The sequence below is a fragment of the Trachurus japonicus genome, chromosome 17 (assembly GCF_045865225.1).
Source record: "Trachurus japonicus isolate A0001 chromosome 17, Traja_1.0".
NCBI classification, from domain to species: Eukaryota; Metazoa; Chordata; class Actinopteri; order Carangiformes; family Carangidae; genus Trachurus; species Trachurus japonicus.
The window spans coordinates 1,385,693-1,409,853 of NC_140923.1; the positions used below are offsets into that span (position 1 = coordinate 1,385,693).

Genomic DNA, 24,161 nt, shown 5'->3' on the forward strand with positions numbered 1-24,161 from the left:
TGCGCGATTAATCTCTATTAAAAATATTATATATGGCGCTTTGGACTTTCAACACTCCAAAATGTTGAAAGTCCAAGCCAAAGTGTTATAATCTTTAGACAAACAACTTTTAGACCAGACCTAGCAGGCCTACCTAATCATAACACATGATGCATGAAACTCACACAGAATTTAAACAAATCGCATCCAGTGGAAATTGCCCTTTACTTTGCTACACCTCTGCCTGGCCATGTGCATTTGTTGACAACAAAGCCGTCAAAAAATCAATGGATGGAGGTGTGGACATATATTAGACGTGTATATTTGTGTAGTCATAAACAAAAGAATGCAGATTACGTAGCGCGTTTGTGTCGCGGTGCTGCAGAGAGGACAGCTGGGACAGCAGACAGAGGACAAAATGGGCCGCGATAAACAGCGATTAAAAAAATGTAACGCGTTATTTTTTTTTTAATTAATCGCATCGCGATTAACGCGTTAACTCTGACAGCCCTAGTGAAAACACTTCGTTTTCCAAAACTCCTCGTTGTCCCTTTAAGACATGCTGATAGAGGAATACCCACATTGTTGTACGTAATTATGCAGTAGATTGCAGACAGGGACTAGTCTGCCTGTCTAACCTCTACCTGCTCTTTTTACTAAACTTAACCAACTCCTTTCATCATTGCCTAAACCCAACCAGTGCAAAATGTTTTTTTGGGGAAAAAAAAGGCTATTAAAGGAACTGTCGGAAAGGCAGGATGTTTGAAAATAGAAAAAAAATACCATCATTCTGACCATAGAAGGCAACAAGTGTCTGAATGATGGACATTTGATAGAAAATTAATGTTTCCATTTAGACAAAATAGAGGCCCATGTCGGACTGGTGGAATGTCGGTATGGCGGTTGCCCCGTCTTGTGCGGAGGCTCATGGTAAATGTAGTAGGCCTATGAAGACACTTTGCTTTCCAAAACTCCTCGTTGTCCCTTTAAAAGAAATTTGAATCCTGTGTGTTTCCATTAACCGTACGGACTTTTCTGCCGCCCCCCCCCCCGACGAATCACGGCCGCCACAGACTTTATTGGTAAACGCTCTGGACGCGCTGGTTGATGAGTTTGGTTTTTACTGAGGAGGAACTATGAAGAACTGTGCAGTAACATCATTATAGCAAAAGAATATTAGGCTATATGCAAAAGAGAAAAGAAAAGATGATACACCTGGTGTTGACTCAGGTGAGCATCAGTCTCACCTGGTGTGTGTCTGTGCTGGTCCAGGACCAGCAACGGGAAGAGCACGGTGATCAACGCCATGCTGAGGGACCGCGTGCTGCCCAGCGGCATCGGACACACCACCAACTGCTTCCTGCGCGTGGAGGGGACGGACGGGGACGAGGCCTACCTGACCACCGAGGCGTCCAACGAGAGGAGGAGCGTCGCTGTATGTCACAGAGAGGCCTTAAAGGGATACGCCAACATTTTGGCAAATTGGCCCATTGCCATAATCCCTATAGTCGTAGCAGTAGGTTCTTTACCAGACAGAGTTGTTTTAGAGGGAAATACAGAGACTGTTGATGAAAAACTGTCCCTGAAGGCAACGTGCATCTGCTGAGGTTTTGCATGAATTTCCCTCTACAACAACTCTGTGTGGTAACGTTGTGTTATTATCTCATAGCGTGGTGAATGTGCAGCTCACAACTTGTCCACCAGAGCGTTGTGGAGTTGTTGGATTGTGTATTTGATGAGTTTGATGAGGGAAACCAAGAAATCCCATAATGAGCCTCCGTAGCGTAGCTCTGAGCAGCTCACGGCTCTGCTCCGCCGTTCTAAAAACAGCTTGCACCGACAATTAAAGGTAACGAACCTACTGCTATGACTATAGGGATTATGGCAATGGGCCAATTTGACTAAATGTTGAACTATCCCTTTAAAGGGACAGACGCACATTTAGGGACAGTTAAACTAAACTAAACTAAACTAAACTAAAACTAAACAGTCATTGTCACTTTGTTATAACTTCATCATGAGCTCACTGTGACCTCACTGTGACCTCACTGTGACCTCACTGTGACCTCACTATGACCTCACTGTGACCTCACTGTGACCTCACTATGACCTCACTATGACCTCACTGTGACCTCACTGTGACCTCACTATGCCCCCCCCCCCCCTCCAGACGGTGAACCAGCTGGCTCATGCTCTGCACATGGACCCCACCCTGGACTCTGGCAGCCTGGTCAAAGTGTTCTGGCCCAAAAGCCGCTGCGCTCTGCTGAGGGACGACCTGGTGCTGATGGACAGGTAACCGTCTCACATCACTGTCCCTCAATCAATCAATCAATCAATATCCTGTATTTAACCAGGTAAAAAACTCATTGAGATTTAAAACCTCTTTTCCAAGAGTGACCTGGCCAAGACGGCAGCACACAACAGCTCAGTTGCACATCACACAAGACTCAAATAAAATACAATCACACATTTCAGAAAAACATGATTAAACAACGCAATCACACACAGTCCCATTGAGCTCAATTCTCTGTCTATTATAATAATTGACCTGAATTCCCCCAGAGTTACAAGATGAGTCAGTTTCTAGTCCTTCTGCACATCGTTCCAGGTCGACGGGGCTGAACATTGAAAAGCCTTTTTGCACAGTTCTGTTCTGACTCTCGGGACCTTCATCTGTATAAACGCTGAGGCCATATCGGCTGTGGTTTCTACACATGTGTACACACAAATATGTAGGTAGAAGTCCAAGAACAGATTTATAAATGAAAGTCAGCCAATGAGAGAGTCTACGGACACACAAAGATGGACAATGTGCGACGGCATATAAGGAACAGTGATGTACACGATAGCTGCAGCCAGTAATACAACATAAAGCACAGTGATATACGGTATCCAGTTTCTTTAAAAACTGATCAGGTGCGTTCATAAAAAGCAGGTCCCTGACGTTACGCTGCGTTCAAGACAAGTCAGAACTCAGATCTTCTCAACCTCTTACTTGAAAAAGTGCAATCTAACGCCACCTGAAGGTAAAACTCGATCTAATTCAAAGTCTCCCAGAGTCAAGTTGACGCTCGGTGTGTTCAGGTGCAGTCGGAAAGCTCCCGTTTGTGTCATAAACACAGGAATATCAACTCTTATATTGCTTCAAGTGAAAAAAACTTCTCGGCGCATGTTTGAGTCGCCATCTGACGCTGTCTGTGGAAAGAAATGTACACTTGAAGATTTGCAGATTTAGGCCTACTACTTATCTACTTATTTCAAGTGAAAATTTGTTTGAAACAAGTGAAAATGGTCTAAAAACAAGTTGATTTTTAGGTGATGAGTCTTATTTTAAGTGGAAAGAGATTAGTTTTGACTAGAAATGAGACATTTTGACAAGAAATGAGACAAATATTCTTGGAAAGATTTTGAGTTTTTACAGTGTAGTGACTTGTGACCTCTGACCTCTGACCCAGCCCTGGCACCGACGTGACCTTGGAGCTGGACAGCTGGATCGATCGGTTCTGTCTGGACGCCGACGTCTTCGTCCTGGTGGGAAACGCTGAGTCGACACTGATGAACACGGTGAAGAGACGAACTCGTTGCTGTTAATTGATGAGTGATTATTGATAATTAATTACCTGTTTATTGATGAGTGATTATTGATAATTAATTACCTGTTGATTGATCTGTTTCTTCTGCTCGTCTCGCAGGAGAAACTGTTCTTCCACAAAGTCAGCGAGAGGATTTCCAAACCAAACATCTTCATCCTCCACAACAGATGGGACGCCTCGGTGAGCGAGCCCGAGTACATCGACGAGGTGAGAGAGTCTGTGTGTGTATCTGACTAGTTAGGGTTGCAAAGGGGCGGAATATTTCCGGTGGGAAGTTAAGCTGGGGAATTTTGGAAATATTCCAAATTGGAAACTTTCCACAGGAATTATGGGAATTTATGGGAATTAATTGGAAATTGGGGGTAATTTAAACAAACTGTGTCATATCCAAACATAAATGTAAATATTTTGTGTTGTTATAAGCAGACATCCATGCAAAATAATACAATTAAAAAACATGACATTTCAACAGATATTTATGAGTAGAACTTTATCAAGTTTTAATTCTTGTTTGAACAATCAATTATTTGTATCTTACTGAACAACAAAAACATGAATGTTGAGTAAAATAACCCCCCCCCCCAAAAAAAAAAAAAAAAAAATCCCATTCAAAATGTTAAAGGGACAACCAGGAGTTTCTATTTGGTTATAAAAAAGTCTGATATTAATGTGGATGAATCTACGTTACCACTTGTTAATGGTCCATTTTAGATAAATCTATGGTTTTGTCTCTATGGTTATTTTGTTGTTTTTATTATATATATATTATATCCTAGTTTTGGTTTTGCGGATGCTGCCCTGTGGGTCATGGGAATAACGTCACCGAATCTCCGTTTATGGTTGGAACTATGACGGTATCTGATCGTCTTCCAACCTCCGACTTCATTCTTGATCAATGAAAATATTCTTGGCAAATGTTTTGCTTTCGTCCGTCGGTCCAAGAATGTCACGGTGCGCGGAGGCTCATGGGAAATGTAGTGTGAAAACACTTCACTTTCAAAAACTCCTCGTGGTCCCTTTAAATGAAAGGAGTCCAGGGTTCAAGAAATCATCTGTGCATGTGATGGAGGAATGCAGAGTGCATGTAGGGGGCGTGGCCTATAGCCCTGCAGTCAGCAGTGTGCGGTGTGCATGGAATAGCAGAGATATTCAAGTGCATTTGCATTAAATCTGGTTGTTTTAGCCAAGATTATGCTACAATATATTTTCTCCAACTATATTTAAGTTCCCTGTTAAAGGACAATTCCAGGTAAATTCACCTCAGGCTGTATGTTCCTAACATTTTAGGTCTAACAGAAGGAATCTGAATGTTTTCAGTTTAATGTCTCCTGTTTAGCGGTAGTTGTGTCTGTCCCCGCGTCGCCACGGCAACGATGAATGGGAGTGGATTGAAGTTCTGCTGTTTAGGCTGTTTCCATCCCTCAAAGCCACAGACAGCGTCAGATGGAGACTCAAACATGCAGCCAGAAGTTTATTTACTTCAACAAGCCGACATGTTTGTAAAACTAGATCTAATTCAAAGTCTGGCGGAGTCGAGACCCAAGTTGACGCTCGGTGTGTTCAGGTGCAGTGGGAAGCTCCCGTTTGTGTCAGAAACACAGGAATATCAACTCTGGACTTGCTTGAAGTGTACATTTTTTTCCACAGACAGCGTCAGGTGGAGACTCAAACATGCGGCGAGAAGTTTTTTTTACTTGAAGCAAGTAAAGAGTTGATATTCCTGTGTTTATGACACCAACGGGAGCTTCCCACTGCACCTGAACACACCGAGCGTCAACTTGGGTCTCGACTCCACCAGACTTTGAATTAGATCTAGTTTTACAAACGTGTCGACTTGTTGAAGTAAATAAACTTCTGGCTGCATGTTTGAGTCTCCATCTGACGCTGTCTGTGGCTTTGAGGGATGGAAACAGCCTAAACAGCGGAACTTCAATCCACTCCCATTCATCGTTGCTGTGGCGACGCGGGGACAGACCATAACTACCACAAAACAGGAGAATTAAACTGAAAACCTTCAGATTCCTTCTGTTAGACCTAAAATGATAGGAACATACAGCCTGAGGTGAATTCGCCTGGAATTGTCCTTTAAGGGCCAACCTTCAATTTTGTAAATTTCTGGTTTATTCCCGTTTATTCCCATGGAAAGTTTCCAACTTTGAAAATTCCCGGAATTTTGCAACCCTAGTGGTGATGATGAGGTCATGAGTGTGTGTCTGAGGCTCCGCCCCCTCTCTCCTCTCAGGTGAGGAAGCAGCACCTGGACCGCTGCGTCAGCTTCCTGGCCGAGGAGCTGAGGGTGGTGGGGCTGGACGAGGCCCCGGGGCGCATCTTCTTCGTCTCCGCCAGAGAAGTCCTGAGCTCCCGCATGCAGCAGGCGCAGGGCATGCCCCAGACAGGTGAGACAGGTGAGACAGGTGAGACATGCAGCAGGCGCAGGGCATGCCCCAGACAGGTGAGACAGGTGAGACATGCAGCAGGCGCAGGGCATGCCCCAGACAGGTGAGACAGGTGAGACAGGTGAGACATGCAGCAGGCGCAGGGCATGCCCCAGACAGGTGAGACAGGTGAGACAGGTGAGACATGCAGCAGGCGCAGGGCATGCCCCAGACAGGTGAGACAGGTGAGACATGCAGCAGGTGCAGGGCATGCCCCAGACAGGTGAGACAGGTGAGACATGCAGCAGGTGCAGGGCATGCCCCAGACAGGTGAGACAGGTGAGACATGCAGCAGGCGCAGGGCATGCCCCAGACAGGTGAGACATGCAGCAGGCGCAGGGCATGCCCCAGACAGGTGAGACAGGTGAGACAGGTGAGACAGGTGAGACATGCAGCAGGCGCAGGGCATGCCCCAGACAGGTGAGACAGGTGAGACATGCAGCAGGCGCAGGGCATGCCCCAGACAGGTGAGACAGGTGAGACATGCAGCAGGCGCAGGGCATGCCCCAGACAGGTGAGACAGGTGAGACATGCAGCAGGCGCAGGGCATGCCCGAGACAGGTGAGACATGCAGCAGGTGCAGGGCATGCCCCAGACAGGTGAGACAGGTGAGACATGCAGCAGGCGCAGGGCATGCCCCAGACAGGTGAGACAGGTGAGACATGCAGCAGGTGCAGGGCATGCCCCAGACAGGTGAGACAGGTGAGACATGCAGCAGGTGCAGGGCATGCCCCAGACAGGTGAGACAGGTGAGACATGCAGCAGGCGCAGGGCATGCCCCAGACAGGTGAGACAGGTGAGACATGCAGCAGGCGCAGGGCATGCCCCAGACAGGTGAGACAGGTGAGACATGCAGCAGGTGCAGGGCATGCCCGAGACAGGTGAGACAGGTGAGACATGCAGCAGGTGCAGGGCATGCCCGAGACAGGTGAGACAGGTGAGACATGCAGCAGGCGCAGGGCATGCCCGAGACAGGTGAGACAGGTGAGACATGCAGCAGGTGCAGGGCATGCCCGAGACAGGTGAGACAAGTGAGACATGCAGCAGGCGCAGGGCATGCCCGAGACAGGTGAGACAGGTGAGACAGGTGAGACATGCAGCAGGCGCAGGGCATGCCCCAGACAGGTGAGACATGCAGCAGGCGCAGGGCATGCCCCAGACAGGTGAGACAGGTGAGACATGCAGCAGGCGCAGGGCATGCCCCAGACAGGTGAGACAGGTGAGACATGCAGCAGGCGCAGGGCATGCCCCAGACAGGTGAGACAGGTGAGACATGCAGCAGGCGCAGGGCATGCCCCAGACAGGTGAGACATGCAGCAGGCGCAGGGCATGCCCCAGACAGGTGAGACATGCAGCAGGCGCAGGGCATGCCCCAGACAGGTGAGACAGGTGAGACATGCAGCAGGCGCAGGGCATGCCCGAGACAGGTGAGACAGGTGAGACATGCAGCAGGCGCAGGGCATGCCCCAGACAGGTGAGACAGGTGAGACAGGTGAGACAGGTGAGACAGGTGAGACATGCAGCAGGCGCAGGGCATGCCCCAGACAGGTGAGACAGGTGAGACATGCAGCAGGCGCAGGGCATGCCCGAGACAGGTGAGACATGTGAGACAGGGGAGACAGGTGAGACATGTGAGACAGGTGAGACAGGTGAGACAGGTGAGACAGGTGAGGGACAGCCAGAGGACGCTCCTCTCAGTACACTACAAAAACTCTACATCTTTCCAAGAATATTTGTCTTATTTCTTGTCCAAATGTCACCTAAAAATTTACTTGTTTTTAGATCATTTTCACTTGTTTCAAACACATTTTCACTTGAAATAAATAGAAAAATCTGCCAGTGAAAGTAAGTTTTTTGTGCTTGTAATAAGGAAGAAAAACTTAGCTCCACTATCAGATTTTTTCTACTTATTCCAAGTGAAAATCTGCTTGAAAGAAGTAAAAAGTGTCTAAAAACAAGCTGCTTTTAATGTGATGAGTCTTATCTAAGTAGAATGAGATTTGTTTTGACTAGAAATGACATTTTGACTAAAAATAAGACAAATATTCTTGGTAAGATATTTAATTTTTACACAGACACACGGACTACTTCTTTCGCTTTCTTTTTTTTTTCAATGTTTTATTTTAAAGGTTGAGTCTGAAGTTTTGTGTCCAAAAATAAACGCTAGACGAAATCCGTCTTACGTAAAGCTATCAGTCAGCGATCCGGTGGTTTTGTCTAACTTCCTGTCAGCAGATGGAGTTATCAGTCCCCGTCCTCGTCCCTACGTCACCACATTCAGGCGCATCCCTTGGCTGCACACACAGAGAGGACTGCCCCTTTATGCCGTTCTCTCTCCTCATTGGAGAAAGGTTGTAGGATACAAGGAAAGTTTTCTCCTGGGCTCAGAGCAGAGCAGAGTGACTGACAGACCCGTGTTTCAGACCAAACACTCTATAGAAGTGATTGCTGTCGGAAGATACAACTATTTAAGACTTAGATTAACACAAACATATCACTTACTTCTGCTTTAATCATCACCTCTGGGCTTCTAGTCCTGTGTAGTGGGGGCTGTGTCTGCTAACCCCCTCCCCCTGCCTGTATTTTGGTCTTTTGCTTTGTTTTGTTGTGCGCGTGGACGTTTCTGGGTGGAGAGCGAGAGAGTCAGTGTTTTCTCTCCAGCCAATGACGGAGCTCAGGTGAAGCTACGTGCAGCAGAGTAGTAGCTCAGGGCTGCTAGCTGCATAGATATATGTACTGACTAGATGGCGCCTTCTGCTTCTCAGCGTACGTCAATAGTGCCGCCATCTTGGTCCGGGGTTCTGACCATGGACATATAAACGTCTGACAGCAGTCAGACCAGTCAGACCCTGTACAACACATTTCAGTGTATTTATGCATGTGGGTGTGTGTCTGAGTATCTAAGTGTATGTTTAATACATAAAAAAAATTATAAATGTATTTGTTTTGTTTTGTTGTATCATACATATGTGTCTGACATTTATAATAAACCAAACGGCTTGAAAATTGGTTGAATATTCAGTGAGTTATGGCGATTTTAATGGTTGATAGACCTCTGCCTCTGTTGACTAGTGCAGGAAGTAGACACGGCTTCCCCCTGACCAAGATGGCCACCACGTTGACGCATTCCACTCAATAGAGCTGCCTGGGAACGCAGCGTCTAGTCAGTATATATATATATGTGCTAGCTGCACTAGCTGTCTCTGATGCTAACGAGTGCTAGCAGCTAGCACGTCTCTCTCTCTCTCTCAGCAGCAGCAGTTGTCATGACAACAAAGAAAAAGAAATACAGTCTGAGTGAAGCGCTGGAGCGGCCGACCGATATTCCCCACCGTCACCGACAGCTAAAGCCTCGACTGGTAACAAGTATGAGGGCCGTTGTAGTGAGCTAGCTCGATGCTAACTTTGGCTAGCGGTAGCGGTTTGCATCCGCCGCTAACACCGTCTTCACAGCTCAACACAACGGCATAACAACATAACACTGGAGGCTCCCGGTGTTGGTGACGGTCGGCTATCGGCCCACGGCTCCAGAGCTTCACTAGGACTGTATTTCCTTTCCTTTGTTGTCATGACAACGGCTGCTGTCAGGGGCACGAGGCTACACAGCTTAGCCCCAGAGGAGGAGGGGTCTAGTTTCAATGTTTTGAAGGCGGTTGCTAACAAGTTGCTCCATACAACAACAGGCCAGAGTGTCTTATGGAGGTTATCTGATGGTATTTATGGCTCTTCAACAAGTAGAAACAGTCCCATTTCCCCATTAGACCATGTTTTGAACATGAAGCAGCTGAAACCAGTGGAAAGCTCAGTGGTGGTGACGTGTAGTCGTCCGTTAAAGCCTAACGTTAGCTTTTTACTTCTGGACGTCGCATTAAGCTTCAGATACGGTAGAAAAGGAGTTCATATGTGAAGATTATCTCACTGAACTAAACTTGGAAGGATCAGAAACCTGTAGTAGTACTAGTAGAAACACGATGCGGAAACCACATTGACTTCCTCTACTGGAGCCAGACCGTGGTGAACTTCAGCTCTGGATCGAGTCTCTACGGGACACAGCGTGTTTCCTTGTTGTCACGGCGATGAGCGACGTCCCAGAATGCATCATTCACTGTGACTCACCTGAGCTGACTGAACTTCCTGTTTCCTCCTGCAGGCGGCGCTCTGGCCGAAGGTTTCCACGACAGACTGAGGGAGTTCCAGAGGTTTGAGCGGACCTTTGAGGTACAGGTTCGATTCCTCAGCTGTGTGGTGCTGTGTGTGACCCCCGGTGACCTCTGACCTGTGACCTCTGACCTCTGCAGGAGTTCATCTCTCAGTCTGCGGTGAAGACCAAGTTTGAGCAGCACACGGTCCGAGCCTGGCAGATCACCGAGGCCATCAAGGCCGTGATGGACGCCATCAACATCGCCTCCGCTGACAGGAAGTGAGCTACACACGCCGAGCAACCGTCCAATCACGTCTCTGTGGTTGTGTCCTAAACCCCTCCCTCATTCCCTCCTCCCTACTCACTATATAGTGAATTCACTGGTCAAATAAAAAAACACTTTCGGACACTGCTCCGCCGCTCAGTTAATTACGTATTACGTCGCGTAATTAAAACGTTACGACTGCGATCGTAACGGCCGGTGTAGTTACCATGGATACAACCATGGTAACGGCCTGTAGCATAGACCTACGGGTGTGTAGGTACCAACATAAAAAGAGGAGTAAAACAATATATTAAGCAGTAATATATATATTTAAGCATCAAAGATGTTCAATCAAACCCACATACCGGTAGTTTGAAACAACATTCAAAACACACACAGCCAGTGTCACAACTAAGCATAAAGTCTGCTAGCTTAATGCTAACGTATAATGTAAAACCTCATAGACGGGCTAACAGAAATTAGCATCGAGCCTGTGGTCAGTTTATAACGCTTGTTAGGAAATTTGCTCTGACGTTTGTTGTGTGAGTCTGTGGAAGCCGCGACCGGACAACTCTGGCAGCTGGACACATTTACTGAGGCTGCTGCACTACTGCATTTATTTGGTAGCTACACCGGTCACTACTGCATTTATTTGGTAGCTACACCGGTCGCTACTTCATTTATTTGGTAGCTACACCGGTCGCTACTTCATTTATTTGGTAGCTACACCGGTCGCTACTTCATTTATTTGGTAGCTACACCGGTCGCTACTGCATTTATTTGGTAGCTACACCGGTCGCTACTTCATTTATTTGGTAGCTACACCGGTCGCTACTTCATTTATTTGGTAGCCACACCGGTCACTACTGCATTTATTTGGTAGCTACACCGGTCACTACTGCATTTATTTGGTAGCTACACCGGTCACTACTGCATTTATTTGGTAGCTACACCGGTCACTACTGCATTTATTTGGTAGCCACACCGGTCACTACTGCATTTATTTGGTAGCCACACCGGTCACTACTTCATTTATTTGGTAGCTACACCGGTCACTACTTCATTTATTTGGTAGCTACACGGTCACTACTTCATTTATTTGGTAGCTACACCGGTCACTACTTCATTTATTTGGTAGCTACACCGGTCACTACTTCATTTATTTGGTAGCTACACCGGTCACTACTGCATTTATTTGGTAGCTACACCGGTCACTACTGCATTTATTTGGTAGCTACACCGGTCACTACTGCATTTATTTGGTAGCCACACCGGTCACTACTGCATTTATTTGGTAGCCACACCGGTCACTACTGCATTTATTTGGGATATCTTGCTCCGGTTAGTGACCATCGGATGTTCACTACATTTTGCGGTGAATTATGGGATAGATTCAGTCACTATATAGTGAACATTAATAATCACTAAACATTCAGACACCACTACAACAACTGGTCACTAGATAGAGAGGAGGGAATGAGGGAGGGATTTTGGACACAACCTCTGTGTCTGTCTCACTGTGACCTCTGGCCTCTGACCTGTGACCTCTGGCCTCTGACCTGTGACCTCTGACCTCTGGCCTGTGACCTCTGACCTCTGACCTGTGACCTGTGACCTCTGACCTGTGACAGGATCTGCTGCCTGGAGGAGCGCGAGGAGCAGAGGGACCGGCTGGACTTTGTCCGAGGACAGATCAACCGTCTGACGGACAACGTCAAGGACAAGATCAAGAGTCTGACAGAGGACGTCGCTGCAAAGGTGAAGGACACGGCTCACAGCAGGACCGAATATTTGTTTTTACTCGCGGCATTCGCGTGAATATTTCACTTGAGTTCAATATTTTGAACTCGAGCGAACGGCTTCATTTGCGTCGCATCATTTGCGCCGCCGGCACAAATTCGCGTCCATTTGCGTCTGTACATTGACCTTGTATGTAATCTTATCGCGCGAAAAATTCGTCTCGCGCCCGGTGTGAACACGCTGTAACTGTCCGTGTCTCGTCCTCATGTCTAACTGTAGCCATGTTTCCATCCAAAGTGATTCGAATTACTGGGAAATGCGCATTAAAAGAAATTCGAATCATGTGTGTTTCCATCTACGGACTTTGCACCCCCCCCCCCCCTCCCGGACGGACGGACGGACGGTCTGATTTGAACACATTAGCGCGATTTAGCGCATATGTTTATTACCGTAATAACGCGACCCGTGTGTGTGTGTGTGTGTGTGTGTGTGTGTGTGTGTGTGTGTGGGAGAGAGAGAGAGAGAGAGAGAGAGTTGCGCCGCCCCAGACTTTATTAATGATAAACTCTGGACGCGCTGGTTGATAAGTTTGGTTTTTACTGAGGAGGAACTATGAAGAACTGTGCAGTAATCACATATGAAGGTGTGTGGGGGCTTTTATTTTGCCGTGGCGATGCGCCACAATTAATTAATTGTTGTGTGACAGCGGAAACCCTGATGTTGTCTTGTGAGTGAACTGCAAACACGGGAGCAGATGGGGTGAAAGTGGCTACGTCACTTGATTCGCATACAGCTGTTTCCATCCCATTCGAATCAACCAAAACCCGGCCATAGCGAGCGTATTTCATTTTGTGCGAATCAGAGGATTTTAATGCGAATCACGGCGTTTCCATCATCATTTTCCGATGCGATACATCTCGATGCATCTAAACAGCTGATGGAAACGCACCTTGTGTCTCATCGTGTCTCGTCGTGTCTCTTCGTGTCTCCTCCTCAGGTGTCCTCAGCTCTGTCCGATCAGATCCGGTCTCTTCCTGTCGTGGTCGAGGAGTTCAGATCCGACTTCAATCCGACACCAGAGACTCTGCAGCTCTACAAGACTGTGAGTGTCACACTGTTAGCCTAGCTTAGCATAAAGACTGGAACCACTAGGAACTGTTAGCCTAGTCTAGCATAAAGACTGGAACCACTGGGAACTGTTAGCCTAGTCTAGCATAAAGACTGGAAACAGGGGGAACTGTTAGCCTAGCTTAGCATAAAGTTTGGAAACAGGGGGAACTGTTAGCCAAGCTGAGCATAGAATTAGCCTAAAGACTGGAACCACTGGGAACTGTTGGCCTAGCTTAGCATAAAGACTGGAAACGGGTGGAACTGTTAGCCTAGCTTAGCATAAAGACTGGAAACGTGGGGAACTGTTGGCCTAGCTGAGCATAAAGACTGTAAACGGGGGGAACTGTTAGCCTAGCTTAGCATAAAGACTAGAACTGGCTGAAATGTAATCAAACTTACACTCACTGTTAATTTTAATTGATAAACTACACTTGAACGTACTTTAAGGCACTTTATTCTACTTCTTTGTCTCTTATCTGTGTTCTGCAAGTTTTTGGTTTGTTGTCTGTTCTGACGCCTGTTAGAGCACTTCTTCTTCCTGATCCCTGTGCTTCACTTGTTGCTGTTTGTTTTGCTTCATCTGTCAATGTTGTCTCTGCTTATCTGTGTTTTGTGTCATTGTAATGAAATCTTTTCCGTGTAAACTGCCAGCGGACAGCCGGTGAAAATTAGCTATTTGCTAACTCTGGTACATTTACGTTGGGATTTTTTGTCCTTTTTAAATACATGAATAAGCCTAGCTTAGCATAAAGACTGGAACCACTGGGAACTGTTAGCCTAGCTCAGCATAAAGACTGGAACCACTGGGAACTGTTAGCCTAGCTTAGCATAAAGACTGGAAACAGGAGGAACTGTTAGCCTAGTTTAGCATAAAGGCTGGAAACAATGAGAAATGTTAGCCTAGTTTAGCATAAAGACCGGAAACAATGGGAACTGTTAGCCTAACTTAGCATAAAGACCGGAAACATGGGGGAACTGTTTGCCTAGCTTAGCATAAACACTGGAAACAAGGGAAACTGTTAGCCTAGCTTAGCATACAGTACAGACTGGAACCACTGGGAACTGTTAGCCTATCTTAGCATAAAGACTGAAACCACTGGGAACTGTTAGCCTAGCTGAGCATAAAGACTGGAAACATGGGGGAACTGTTAGCCTAGCTTAGCATAGAGACTGGAACCACTGGGAACTGTTAGCCTAGCTTAGCATAGAGACCGTAAGGGACAGTGTTATAAACCCTCTGACCTCCAGTTTACCAGCGCAGGACAAACTTAGCATCACGTCAGTTTGTGTCTGTCAGAGAGTTCACCTGAACGCGCACACACACCTGAACACACACACACACACACACACACACACACACACACAGACTTTACTGTTTCCTCAGAAAGACTAACGTCAGACAGATTAATCTGCTCTACTCCAAATCCAGTTTACTGTGTGTGTGTGTGCGTGTGTGTGTGTTCAGGTGAACTCTCTGACAGACACAAACTGACGTGATGCTAAGTTTGTCCTGCGCTGGTAAACTGGAGGTCAGAGGGTTTATAACACTGTCCCTTACGGTCTCTATGCTAAGCTAGGCTAACAGTTCCCAGTGGTTCCAGTCTCTAGGCTAAGCTACGCTAACAGTTCCCAGTGGTTCCAGTCTTTATGCTAAGCTAGGCTAACAGTTCCCCCTGTTTCCAGTCTTTATGCTAAGTTAGGCTAACAGTTCCCAGTGGTTCCAGTCTTTATGCTAAGCTAGGCTAACAGTTCCCCCTGTTTCCAGTCTTTATGCTAAGCTAGGCTAACAGTTCCCCCTGTTTATATGCTAACCTATGCTAAAAGTTCCCCCTGTTTATATGCTAACCTATGCTAACAGTTCCCCCTGTTTCCAGTCTTTATGCTATGCTGAGCTAAGCTAACAGTTCCCCCCTGTTTCCAGTCTTTATGCTGAGCTAGGCTAACAGTTCCCCCATGTTTTCAGTCTTCATGCTAAGCTAGGCTAACAGTTTCCCCTGTTTCCAGTCTTTATGCTAAGCTAGGCTCACGGTTCCCCCTGTTTCCAGTCTTTCTGCTGAGCTAAGCTAACAGTTCCCAGTGGTTCCAGTCTTTATGCTAAGCTAGGCTAACAGTTCCCCATGTTTCCAGTCTTTATGCTAAGCTAGGCTAACAGTTCCCATTGTTTCCAGTCTTTATGCTAAGCTATGCTAACAGTTCCCCCTGTTTCCAGTCTTTATGCTGAGCTAAGCTAACAGTTCCCCCTGTTTCCAGTCTTTATGCTAAGCTAGGCTAACAGTACCCCCTGTTTCCAGTCTTTATGCTGAGCTAGGCTAACAGTACCCCCTGTTTCCAGTCTTTATGTTAAGCTAGGCTAACAGTTCCCCCTGTTTCCAGTCTTTATGCTAAGCTAGGCTAACAGTTCCCCCCTGTTTCCAGTCTTTATGTTAAGCTAGGCTAACAGTTCCCCCTGTTTCCAGTCTTTATGCTAAGCTAGACTAATAGTTCCCCCTGTTTCCAGTCTATATGCTAAGCTAGGCTAACAGTTCCCCCTGGTTCCAGTCTTTATGCTAAGCTAAGCTAACAGTTCCCCCTGGTTCCAGTCTTTCTGCTGAGCTAGGCTAACAGTTCCAGCTGGTTTCCAGTCTTTATGCTAAGCTAGGATAACAGTCCCCGCTGTTTCCAGTCTTTATGCTAAGCTAGGCTAACAGTCCCCCATGTTTCCAGTCTTTATGCTAAGCTAGGCTAACGGTTCCCCCTGTTTCCAGTCTTTATGCTAAGCTAGGCTAACGGTTCCCATTGTTTCCAGTCTTTATGCTAAGCTAGGCTAACAGTTCCCCCTGTTTCCAGTCTTTATGCTAAGCTAGGCTAACAGTTCCCCCTGGTTCCAGTCTTTATGCTAAGCTAAGCTAACAGTCCCCCATGTTTCCAGTCTTTATGCTAAGCTAGGCTAACAGTACCCTGTTTGTGTGTTCAGAAGCTGCAGCAGCACGTGGAGGAGCGGTTGGTCGGTGGTTTGTGTCACCGTTGCTCCGTCAGCGTCCTCAAAGACGTCACCGACGCCCAGAAACAGATGATCGGTAACTATGGCACCACTTGGCAAAATATTTTATTCATAAATATAAATTTCTAAATGTAACCCCATTGTTTTCTATTTTCTTAAAAGAGCTCTCTATTTTTTGTGACTCACTCAAAAACATTAAGTCCAAGAACGCACAACATTTATATCAACATTTATTTGATCTGTCCCTTCATCAGACCCCAGAAAACTAATGTGATGTATGTTGTATATGATCCTAAGTTTGTAAATTTTCATTTACCTTATTTGTATCAAATATCTATTTATTTTACTTATTTATTTGAATTTTTACCTCAAATTATAATTTTTATATATTTTATGTTATTTTATTATTATTATTTCTTTTTTCATGGCTTTCCTGTTCCATCTGTTACTGTGTTAAACTTTTATTGAAATGCTGACATGTTAAGCTCAGTTTCAAAAAAAGCTCAGTTGCTTGTAAGATTTGTATTTCTAATTTAAAAAATGGCACCACTTCCTGTTTGTTACATCACTTCCTGTTTGCTCACCCTGAGCTTTCTCCTGGTTTTCCCTGTTAAAAGGGTTTTCCATGGAGTTTTTCCTCAGTGGATGTGAGGGTCTAAGGACAGAGGATGTTGTTATGATGGGATGTAAAGCCCTTTGAGACAAACTGGTGGTAAAAACGGGCTATACTAATCAAATTGCATTGCCTTGCCTTTGTCGGCATCACTTCCTGTTTATGACACCTCTGCTGTCTCTGTCCCTCCTCAGACAGCGTGCGTCCTCTGCTGTCCATGTCGGTCCAGGAGCAGCTGTGCCCGTCCTCCTCCTCCTTCGAGCTGACCTACGACCTCGGCCTCGCCGCGCTCTGCGCCGACTTCCAGGAGAACATCGAGTTCCAGTTCTCTCTGGGCTGGACCGCGCTCGTCACGCGCTTCATCGGAGTCGCCAACGCCAAGCGGGCGCTGAGCAGCCGGCAGCAGGTCGGTCTCTTCAGAGAGGAGAAGAGCTGTCTGCATCTGGTTCCTTTAGCGGAAATCGCCAAATTCAACAAAATAAAAGTGTTCACCAACATAAAACTTATAAAACAGACATTAACTTGTAATACAATAGAAGCAAAATGTTAACTTAATGGCTCGGGGACTTTCTTGTAAATTATATTCCTTAGACCAGGGGTTCTCAACTAGTCTCACTCTGGGCTCCACATTGTCCCATGGTCATTAAGTCACGACCCACTTTTATAGAATTCAAACCAAGATTGAATTGATTGAACAACTGCATGTACGGAAGTGAATAAAAAAATATCAAACTGCACAAAATGGAGACCAACAAAACGATATATTTGACTTCTAATGCATCTCTGCATTCAGAGCATGTTCACTAAAGTGAATAAATATCAAATTGCACAAAATAAAGACCCACAAAACAAAACCAGATTCACTGCATCAGGCCACATTAATCAGAAACTGATATCTTTGCATTCAGAGCAAATGGAGCAAATAATAAGAAAGTGAGGAGGAGCATTACAACTGCATGTGTTCACGTGTCTCATGCCTTTCAAAATAAGTTATTTTTCAAAATAAAAGACCTGTCCAACATCAGATGTGCATTAAATATTATTTACTTTTTGACCAGCTGTCTGTGACCCATCCAGAACGGGTCTAGACCCACTGCTGGGTCCCGACCCACCAGTTGAGAACCACTGCCTTAAATTAAAGAGTTTCACTGCATTTTATTAGCTGGGTGCTTTTATTTTGAAGGAAAGGTCCTGGATGTGAGGCTGTGATGTCACTTCCTGTCTCCTCTGTCTCTGTCTCTGCAGGAAGGCTCCGCCCTCAAGGACGAGATGGTGGTTTCCATAGCAACGGGCCTGGTGTCGGTCACCTCCCGCGCCTCCATGACGGTGCTGGTGATCGGTGGAGTGGTACGTCTGGTTGGTGTAGAACAGATGACAGGCTGAACAGCTCCACCTACTGGTCAGGACAGGAACTGCAACAACAGCTCCTCTCGTCTCCGTGGCGACGCAAGTCCACGACACACACGCACCCTGTAAATCTCTCATAGTGTCTTGTTTATGACAGATACGACGACACTAATACACACATGGTGACATGAAGAACAAGACGTGTTAACAATAACGGTAAATCTCTTAGCTCACGCTTAAACGCACGCGGCCGGGAGGAGGAGTGGCGGCTACTGGCTGCTACCATGGAAACAGGAAGTTAATAGCTTTAAATACATCAAACATTCTCCATAATTGTTCATATGGCAATAAATGCAAAATCTATTTTGCCAAAACAATATTGTGTTTTATTATTATTAACTGTAACTGGAGCAGCCTTTAATGTTGTCACAATAATCTGTTATTAATCATTATAGTAATAGCCGATAGTATTGATATGTGGAGTTGGAGAGGTGAGGCCAGAGCACCAGCATGTGGACGTAGCCTACTGTGTGTTCGCTTAAGCTGTTGCTCACAGTCACTCAAGCAGCTCATCAGGGGAGTTGAATTTCTGCTCAGGAGTTTTGAAAATTAGAGGGAACATTGATGTCCATGTTGTCTCTCAGGTGTGTGTCCATGTTGTGTCTGTAGGTGTGGCGCTCGGTGGGCTGGCGTCTCATCACTCTGTCCCTGTCTCTGTACGGTCTGCTGTTGTGTGTCTCAGTGTGTAATGTCTGATATTGTTTGTGCTAATGTCTTAGCTCTGTGTGCTACTTGCATGTGTTTCTAGCTGTACTTTCTTCTCCTGCTTTCTCTCACTCTTCTTCTCCCTGTCTGCATGTTATGTCTGCATGCCATGAGCTTTTGTTATGCTGTATGTCAGACTTCTTACCTGTTTTACTTGTTATTATGAGCTTTTACTAGGTAGATTGTTATGTAAGCCCCTTTTTCTGGCTTTTAGGTTGCCTTTAACATCTGGCCAGGGACAACGGAGGAGAACTAGCCTTGTTGGCTAACTCTGGCCCACTGACAGTTTCTCTTTTAACTCTGTTGATTAGTGGTGCACTGTCCCTATGAAATAAACTAATAAATGAAAATGTTGTGTTGTTGTGTTGTGTCTCAGGTGTGGCGCTCTGTGGGCTGGCGTATCATAGCTCTGTCCCTGTCTCTGTACGGTCTGCTCTACCTGTATGAGAGACTGACGTGGACGGACGCCAGCAGGGAGCGCGCTCTGAAGAGACAGTTCACGGAGCTCGCCGCGTTCCGCCTGAGGGCCGCCGCCCCGGCAACCGCCGCCGCCTGCAGCCAGCAGGTCTACAGGTAAGACCACGCCCCCTTCTAGCCCCGCCCCCACTGTCCCCGCCCCCGCCTGCAGCCAGCAGGTCTACAGGTAAGGACACGCCCCCAGGGCCGAGGTTATTATAGGGTTAAAGGGATACACCAACATCTTTTTTCGTGTCTTGCCTCACTCCCGAGTCCATGACCAGCAGATAGACACCATCCTTTCCACTGTGCGTGCAGTAACCATGGAGATAGAGCCGTATCACCGTAATTAGCTTAGCTCAAACACTGGAAGTGTATGGGTAGTGTTAGCCTGCCTCCACCTAAAGTCGCTAATTAGCTTAGCTCAAACACTGGAAGTGTATGGGTAGTGTTAGCCTGCCTCCTCCTAAAGTCGCTAATTAGCTTAGCTCAAACACTGGAAGTGTATAGGTAGTGTTAGCCTGCCTCCACCTTAAGTCGCTAATTAGCTTAGCTCAAACACTGGAAGTGTATGGGTAGTGTTAGCCTGCCTCCACCTAAAGTCGCTAATTAGCTTAGCTCAAACACTGGAAGTGTATAGGTAGTGTTAGCCTGCCTCCACCTAAAGTCACTAATTAGCTTAGCTCAAACACTGGAAGTGTATGGGTAGTGTTAGCCTGCCTCCCACCTAAAGTCACTAATTAGCTTAGCTCAAACACTGGAAGTGTATGGGTAGTGTTAGCCTGCCTCCACCTAAAGTCACTAATTAGCTTAGCTCAAACACTGGAAGTGTATAGGTAGTGTTAGCCTGCCTCCCACCTAAAGTCACTAATTAGCTTAGCTCAAACACTGGAAGTGTATAGGTAGTGTTAGCCTGCCTCCACCTAAAGTCACTAATTAGCTTAGCTCAAACACTGGAAGTGTATGGGTAGTGTTAGCCTGCCTCCCACCTAAAGTCTCTAATTAGCTTAGCTCAAACACTGGAAGTGTATAGGTAGTGTTAGCCTGCCTCCACCTAAAGTCACTAATTAGCTTAGCTCAAACACTGGAAGTGTATAGGTAGTGTTAGCCTGCCTCCACCTAAAGTCGCTAATTAGCTTAGCTCAAACACTGGAAGTGTATAGGTAGTGTTAGCCTGCCTCCACCTAAAGTCATCAGAGAAACTCTTCAGCAACTCTAAACAGAAACCGGCGGTCCGATCTTCGTCTCAGAGCTGACAAAACTCTCCGGTAAGGCATCTTGAGCGGTCAAATGCCGCTAACGGGATGAGATCGGTCAAAACGGAGGGTTCAAGCTCATAGATATATATACGTAGATGCCGCATTCGGGCTTGTTTGGAATGTCTCACGGCCGCCATCTTGAGGAGTAGTTCCTCCTGACAAGCAGTCAACAGTCAGAGGGTTTGACAGCTGTGAATCTGGCAAAATGCCAAACTTTAGTGCCGCGTACAGATCATCCCATGAAAGAAACGCCAAAACGAAGAGACATGGAAGAACTTTTCTCAAGTAATAGGTTGTTTTATATTATATAACTGTTATGAACTTGTTGAATTTGATGTAGGTAAGTTATCTGACATAAATGAAACTAACGTAACGTATCATAGGGTGGATATGTGTTACATTTAGTGCATATACCGCTAGTTCATATATTAATAGTTTGTTATTTTGTTGCCTGTATGTGTAGGCTAGGCTTATCAGCTGTTTCCCCCGGCTGTGAGTTTGTGGTTGCCATGGTGATGAGGCCGGCGAGTGAGTGTAAACCACTGTAGGCTACCTATATAATTTGTGCTAGGCCATATTAAATCAGTTTCATGGCACTTACATTAACCCTAACTGCTAACGTGAGTTATGTAGCTGAATTGTAGTGATTATATTAAAACAAACGGCTTGAAAATCGGTTGAAAATTCAGTGATAGACCTCTGCCTCTGTAGATACAGTAAGTAAAAGTTAGACACCTCCTCCTCAAGATGGCGGCGGCGGCGACAATCCGTTCCAATGGGCAGCAGCGTCAGAGGCGGCATCTACGTTTATATATCTATGGTTCAAGCTAAGACGCTTTATTTTGGTTCAAGCTAGCTACATCGAGGGTAGGTTAGCTTCCTGTTTCAAAGTAAAAGCACAAATTCTATCGTCATGGTTTTCTGTATGTAGTGAAGTGCGTTGGTCACAACGGCTAGCTTGAGTAGCGCCGAGTTCGTCCGAACAAAACTGTAAACAGCTGGTATTTAGACAAATTAACGACACACTGCTGATCTAAACGGCTACTTTCTCTCCTAAACATGTTTGAAATGTGGATAAAGTGATATATTTACAGAGTTAGTTAACTATAATAACCCTGACATCAGTGTATGTGTGTATCTCTACAGGGAGCTGTCCTCCACCTTCAGCCGTCTGACCCAGCGTGTGGACCTGAGCGAGGCCGAGCTGGAGGGAAACATCCGCCAGCTGAGCTTCAGGGTCCAGAGGCTGGAGAACATCCAGAGGAGGTCCAAGGCCTTCAGGTGAGACCGCTGTCGCCACGGCAACGCCCCGCCGTGACGTCCTCAGTGAGCTGGTCTGACCTAGGGGCTGCCAGTCTTCCCCCCTGAATCAGATTCAAATTTCTAACCCTTTTCATGTTAAATATTCTATATTATTATTCTATATATATTTGAATATTTAAAGGGATAGTATCATTTTTTTTAAAGTGTGGTTGTATGATCTCCAAATAGCCCCTAAGTACTTTAATTGCAGTAGAAGACTCTCTGCACTCCTCCCGTTAGCAACGCCAGCCCATAATAGCCCTGTCCAGAGATTTACAACATACAGTGTTGTGAACAGACCCAAAGAAACGGCCTACGGAGATCATACAACAACAACTTTAAAAAAAAATGATACTATCCCTTTAATGTTTCTTGTTGTTTTGACTCGTATTCACCTAAACCAGCTTATTATCCACTAAAGGAGCATTACAACCTCTTATATCTGAAGCTGCTGCTCTACGTCGCACAACAACAACAGAATAGTTTGTTTTATCCACATGTTTACTGCCCAAACGTTGCATCTTTAAAGGGATAGTTCAACATTTTGTCAAATTGCCACCATTGCCATAATCCCTATAGTCATAGCAGTAGGTTTGTTACCTTTAATTGTCGGTGCAAGCTATTTTTAGAACGGCGGAGCAGAGCCGTGAGCTGCTCAGAGCTACGCTACGGAGGCTCATTATGGGATTTCTTGGTTTCCCTCATCAAACTCATCAAATACACAATCCAACAACTCCACAACGCTCTGGTGGACAAGTTGTGAGCTGCACATTCACCACGCTATGAGATAATAACACAACGTTACCACACAGAGTTGTTTTAGAGGGAAATACAGAGACTGATGATGAAAAACTGTCCCTGAAGGCAACGTGCATCAGTGGTTTTACATGAATTTCCCTCTAAAACAACTCTGTGTGGTAACGTTGTGTTATTATCTCATAGCGTGGTGAATGTGCAGCTCACAACTTGTCCACCAGAGCGTTGTGGAGTTGTTGGATTGTGTATTTGATGAGTTTGATGAGGGAAACCAAGAAATCCCATGAGCCAGAATAGCATGCAATGACAATTAAAGGTAACGAACCTACTGCTATGACTATAGGGATTATTATGGCAATGGGCCAATTTGACTAAATGTTGAACTATCCCTTTAAAACACTCTGGGTCTGAATCTGTTGCAGGAACCGAGCCACCGACCTGGAGACTCAGCTGGAGGTTTTCTCTGTCCAGTACCTGCAGTGACACAACTTTAACGACCGGTTTGGACCAATCAGAATCCAGGATGTAGCTGCAGTGATGACATTATCGTTTCATCAGATGTCATCAACGATAATAACTCACGTATCCAACCTTTAATTATGGACACGACGAACAACAGACAGACAGAGGTTGCCACGGAGACGTGAGACACAGCTGGACTGTCCTGCCATCCCATAATAATGACTCAACACAGAGATCGATCGATGGTTCTGTATCAGTTTAATTCTAAAATATCAGATCAGGTTACATGTGATGTGAGTATTGATTATTGGTTATTATTGCCTGTTGTACAGCTGTTGCCATGACAACGTGACAGGAAGTGAAAGACGTGAACTTCAGAATAAAGCGACATCATCATCATCATCATCATTATTGATCATTATCAGTCACACACACACACACACACACACAGTCAGTGATGTCATCGTTTCTATTCGTTCACAGCTTCGTTCGTTCTGACTCTGATCAATAAAGTTTAATGAGGTTAATGAAGTTTGTTTTATTAATGAATCTTTGATCTTTTCATTCAATAAAAGCAGATAAAAGGTGTGTGTGTGTGTGTGTGTGTGTGTGTGGCTGTTTTCGAAACCGCATACTACTACTGTACTCCATACTGCAGACTGAATGTGGGATTCAGAGTTTCCCAGAATGCATTTCACAGCAACCGGTAGCTGTAGCTGTAAAACAGGCTAAAAGCTGTTTTATTTCCCGCTCTAGCGCTGTTGTTATGTAACTTTATTAAGTTTTAATATGTTTTCATGAGAGAAAGTAACTGTTTAGATCCCAAATCAACGGCCAGTTTATGTTTAGAAGTTTGCTCTGCAGAGCTGCTCGGCCGGCCAACCTCCCTCGTCATCCCGGGGGAGAAAGAAAAACGATCGCTCATTAACTTACCCGCAGGTTTTTAGAGGTTTAC

General features: G+C 45.8%; 1 protein-coding gene across 2 annotated transcripts in view; it reads left to right on the forward strand.

Moving 5' to 3' along the window:
* The window catches only part of mfn1a (mitofusin 1a), a 29,329-nt gene extending 6,082 nt beyond the window's left edge, over positions 1 to 23,247 (forward strand). Inside the window, exons 4-18 of one of the 2 annotated variants that reach the window (XM_085804620.1) lie at positions 1,252 to 1,414; positions 2,150 to 2,274; positions 3,438 to 3,546; positions 3,675 to 3,782; positions 5,818 to 5,980; positions 10,161 to 10,228; positions 10,309 to 10,430; positions 12,048 to 12,174; positions 13,154 to 13,258; positions 16,220 to 16,322; positions 17,054 to 17,265; positions 18,105 to 18,206; positions 19,348 to 19,544; positions 21,833 to 21,967; positions 23,167 to 23,247. In XM_085804620.1, the coding sequence (XP_085660746.1) occupies positions 1,252 to 1,414; positions 2,150 to 2,274; positions 3,438 to 3,546; positions 3,675 to 3,782; positions 5,818 to 5,980; positions 10,161 to 10,228; positions 10,309 to 10,430; positions 12,048 to 12,174; positions 13,154 to 13,258; positions 16,220 to 16,322; positions 17,054 to 17,265; positions 18,105 to 18,206; positions 19,348 to 19,544; positions 21,833 to 21,967; positions 23,167 to 23,227 (1,900 nt within the window). In that variant the 3' untranslated portion in view covers positions 23,228 to 23,247. The remainder of the gene's footprint in view (positions 1 to 1,251; positions 1,415 to 2,149; positions 2,275 to 3,437; positions 3,547 to 3,674; positions 3,783 to 5,817; positions 5,981 to 10,160; positions 10,229 to 10,308; positions 10,431 to 12,047; positions 12,175 to 13,153; positions 13,259 to 16,219; positions 16,323 to 17,053; positions 17,266 to 18,104; positions 18,207 to 19,347; positions 19,545 to 21,832; positions 21,968 to 23,166) is intronic. The other variant, XM_085804622.1, reaches the window with a different exon arrangement.
* The last annotated feature ends 914 nt before the right edge of the window (positions 23,248 to 24,161 follow it).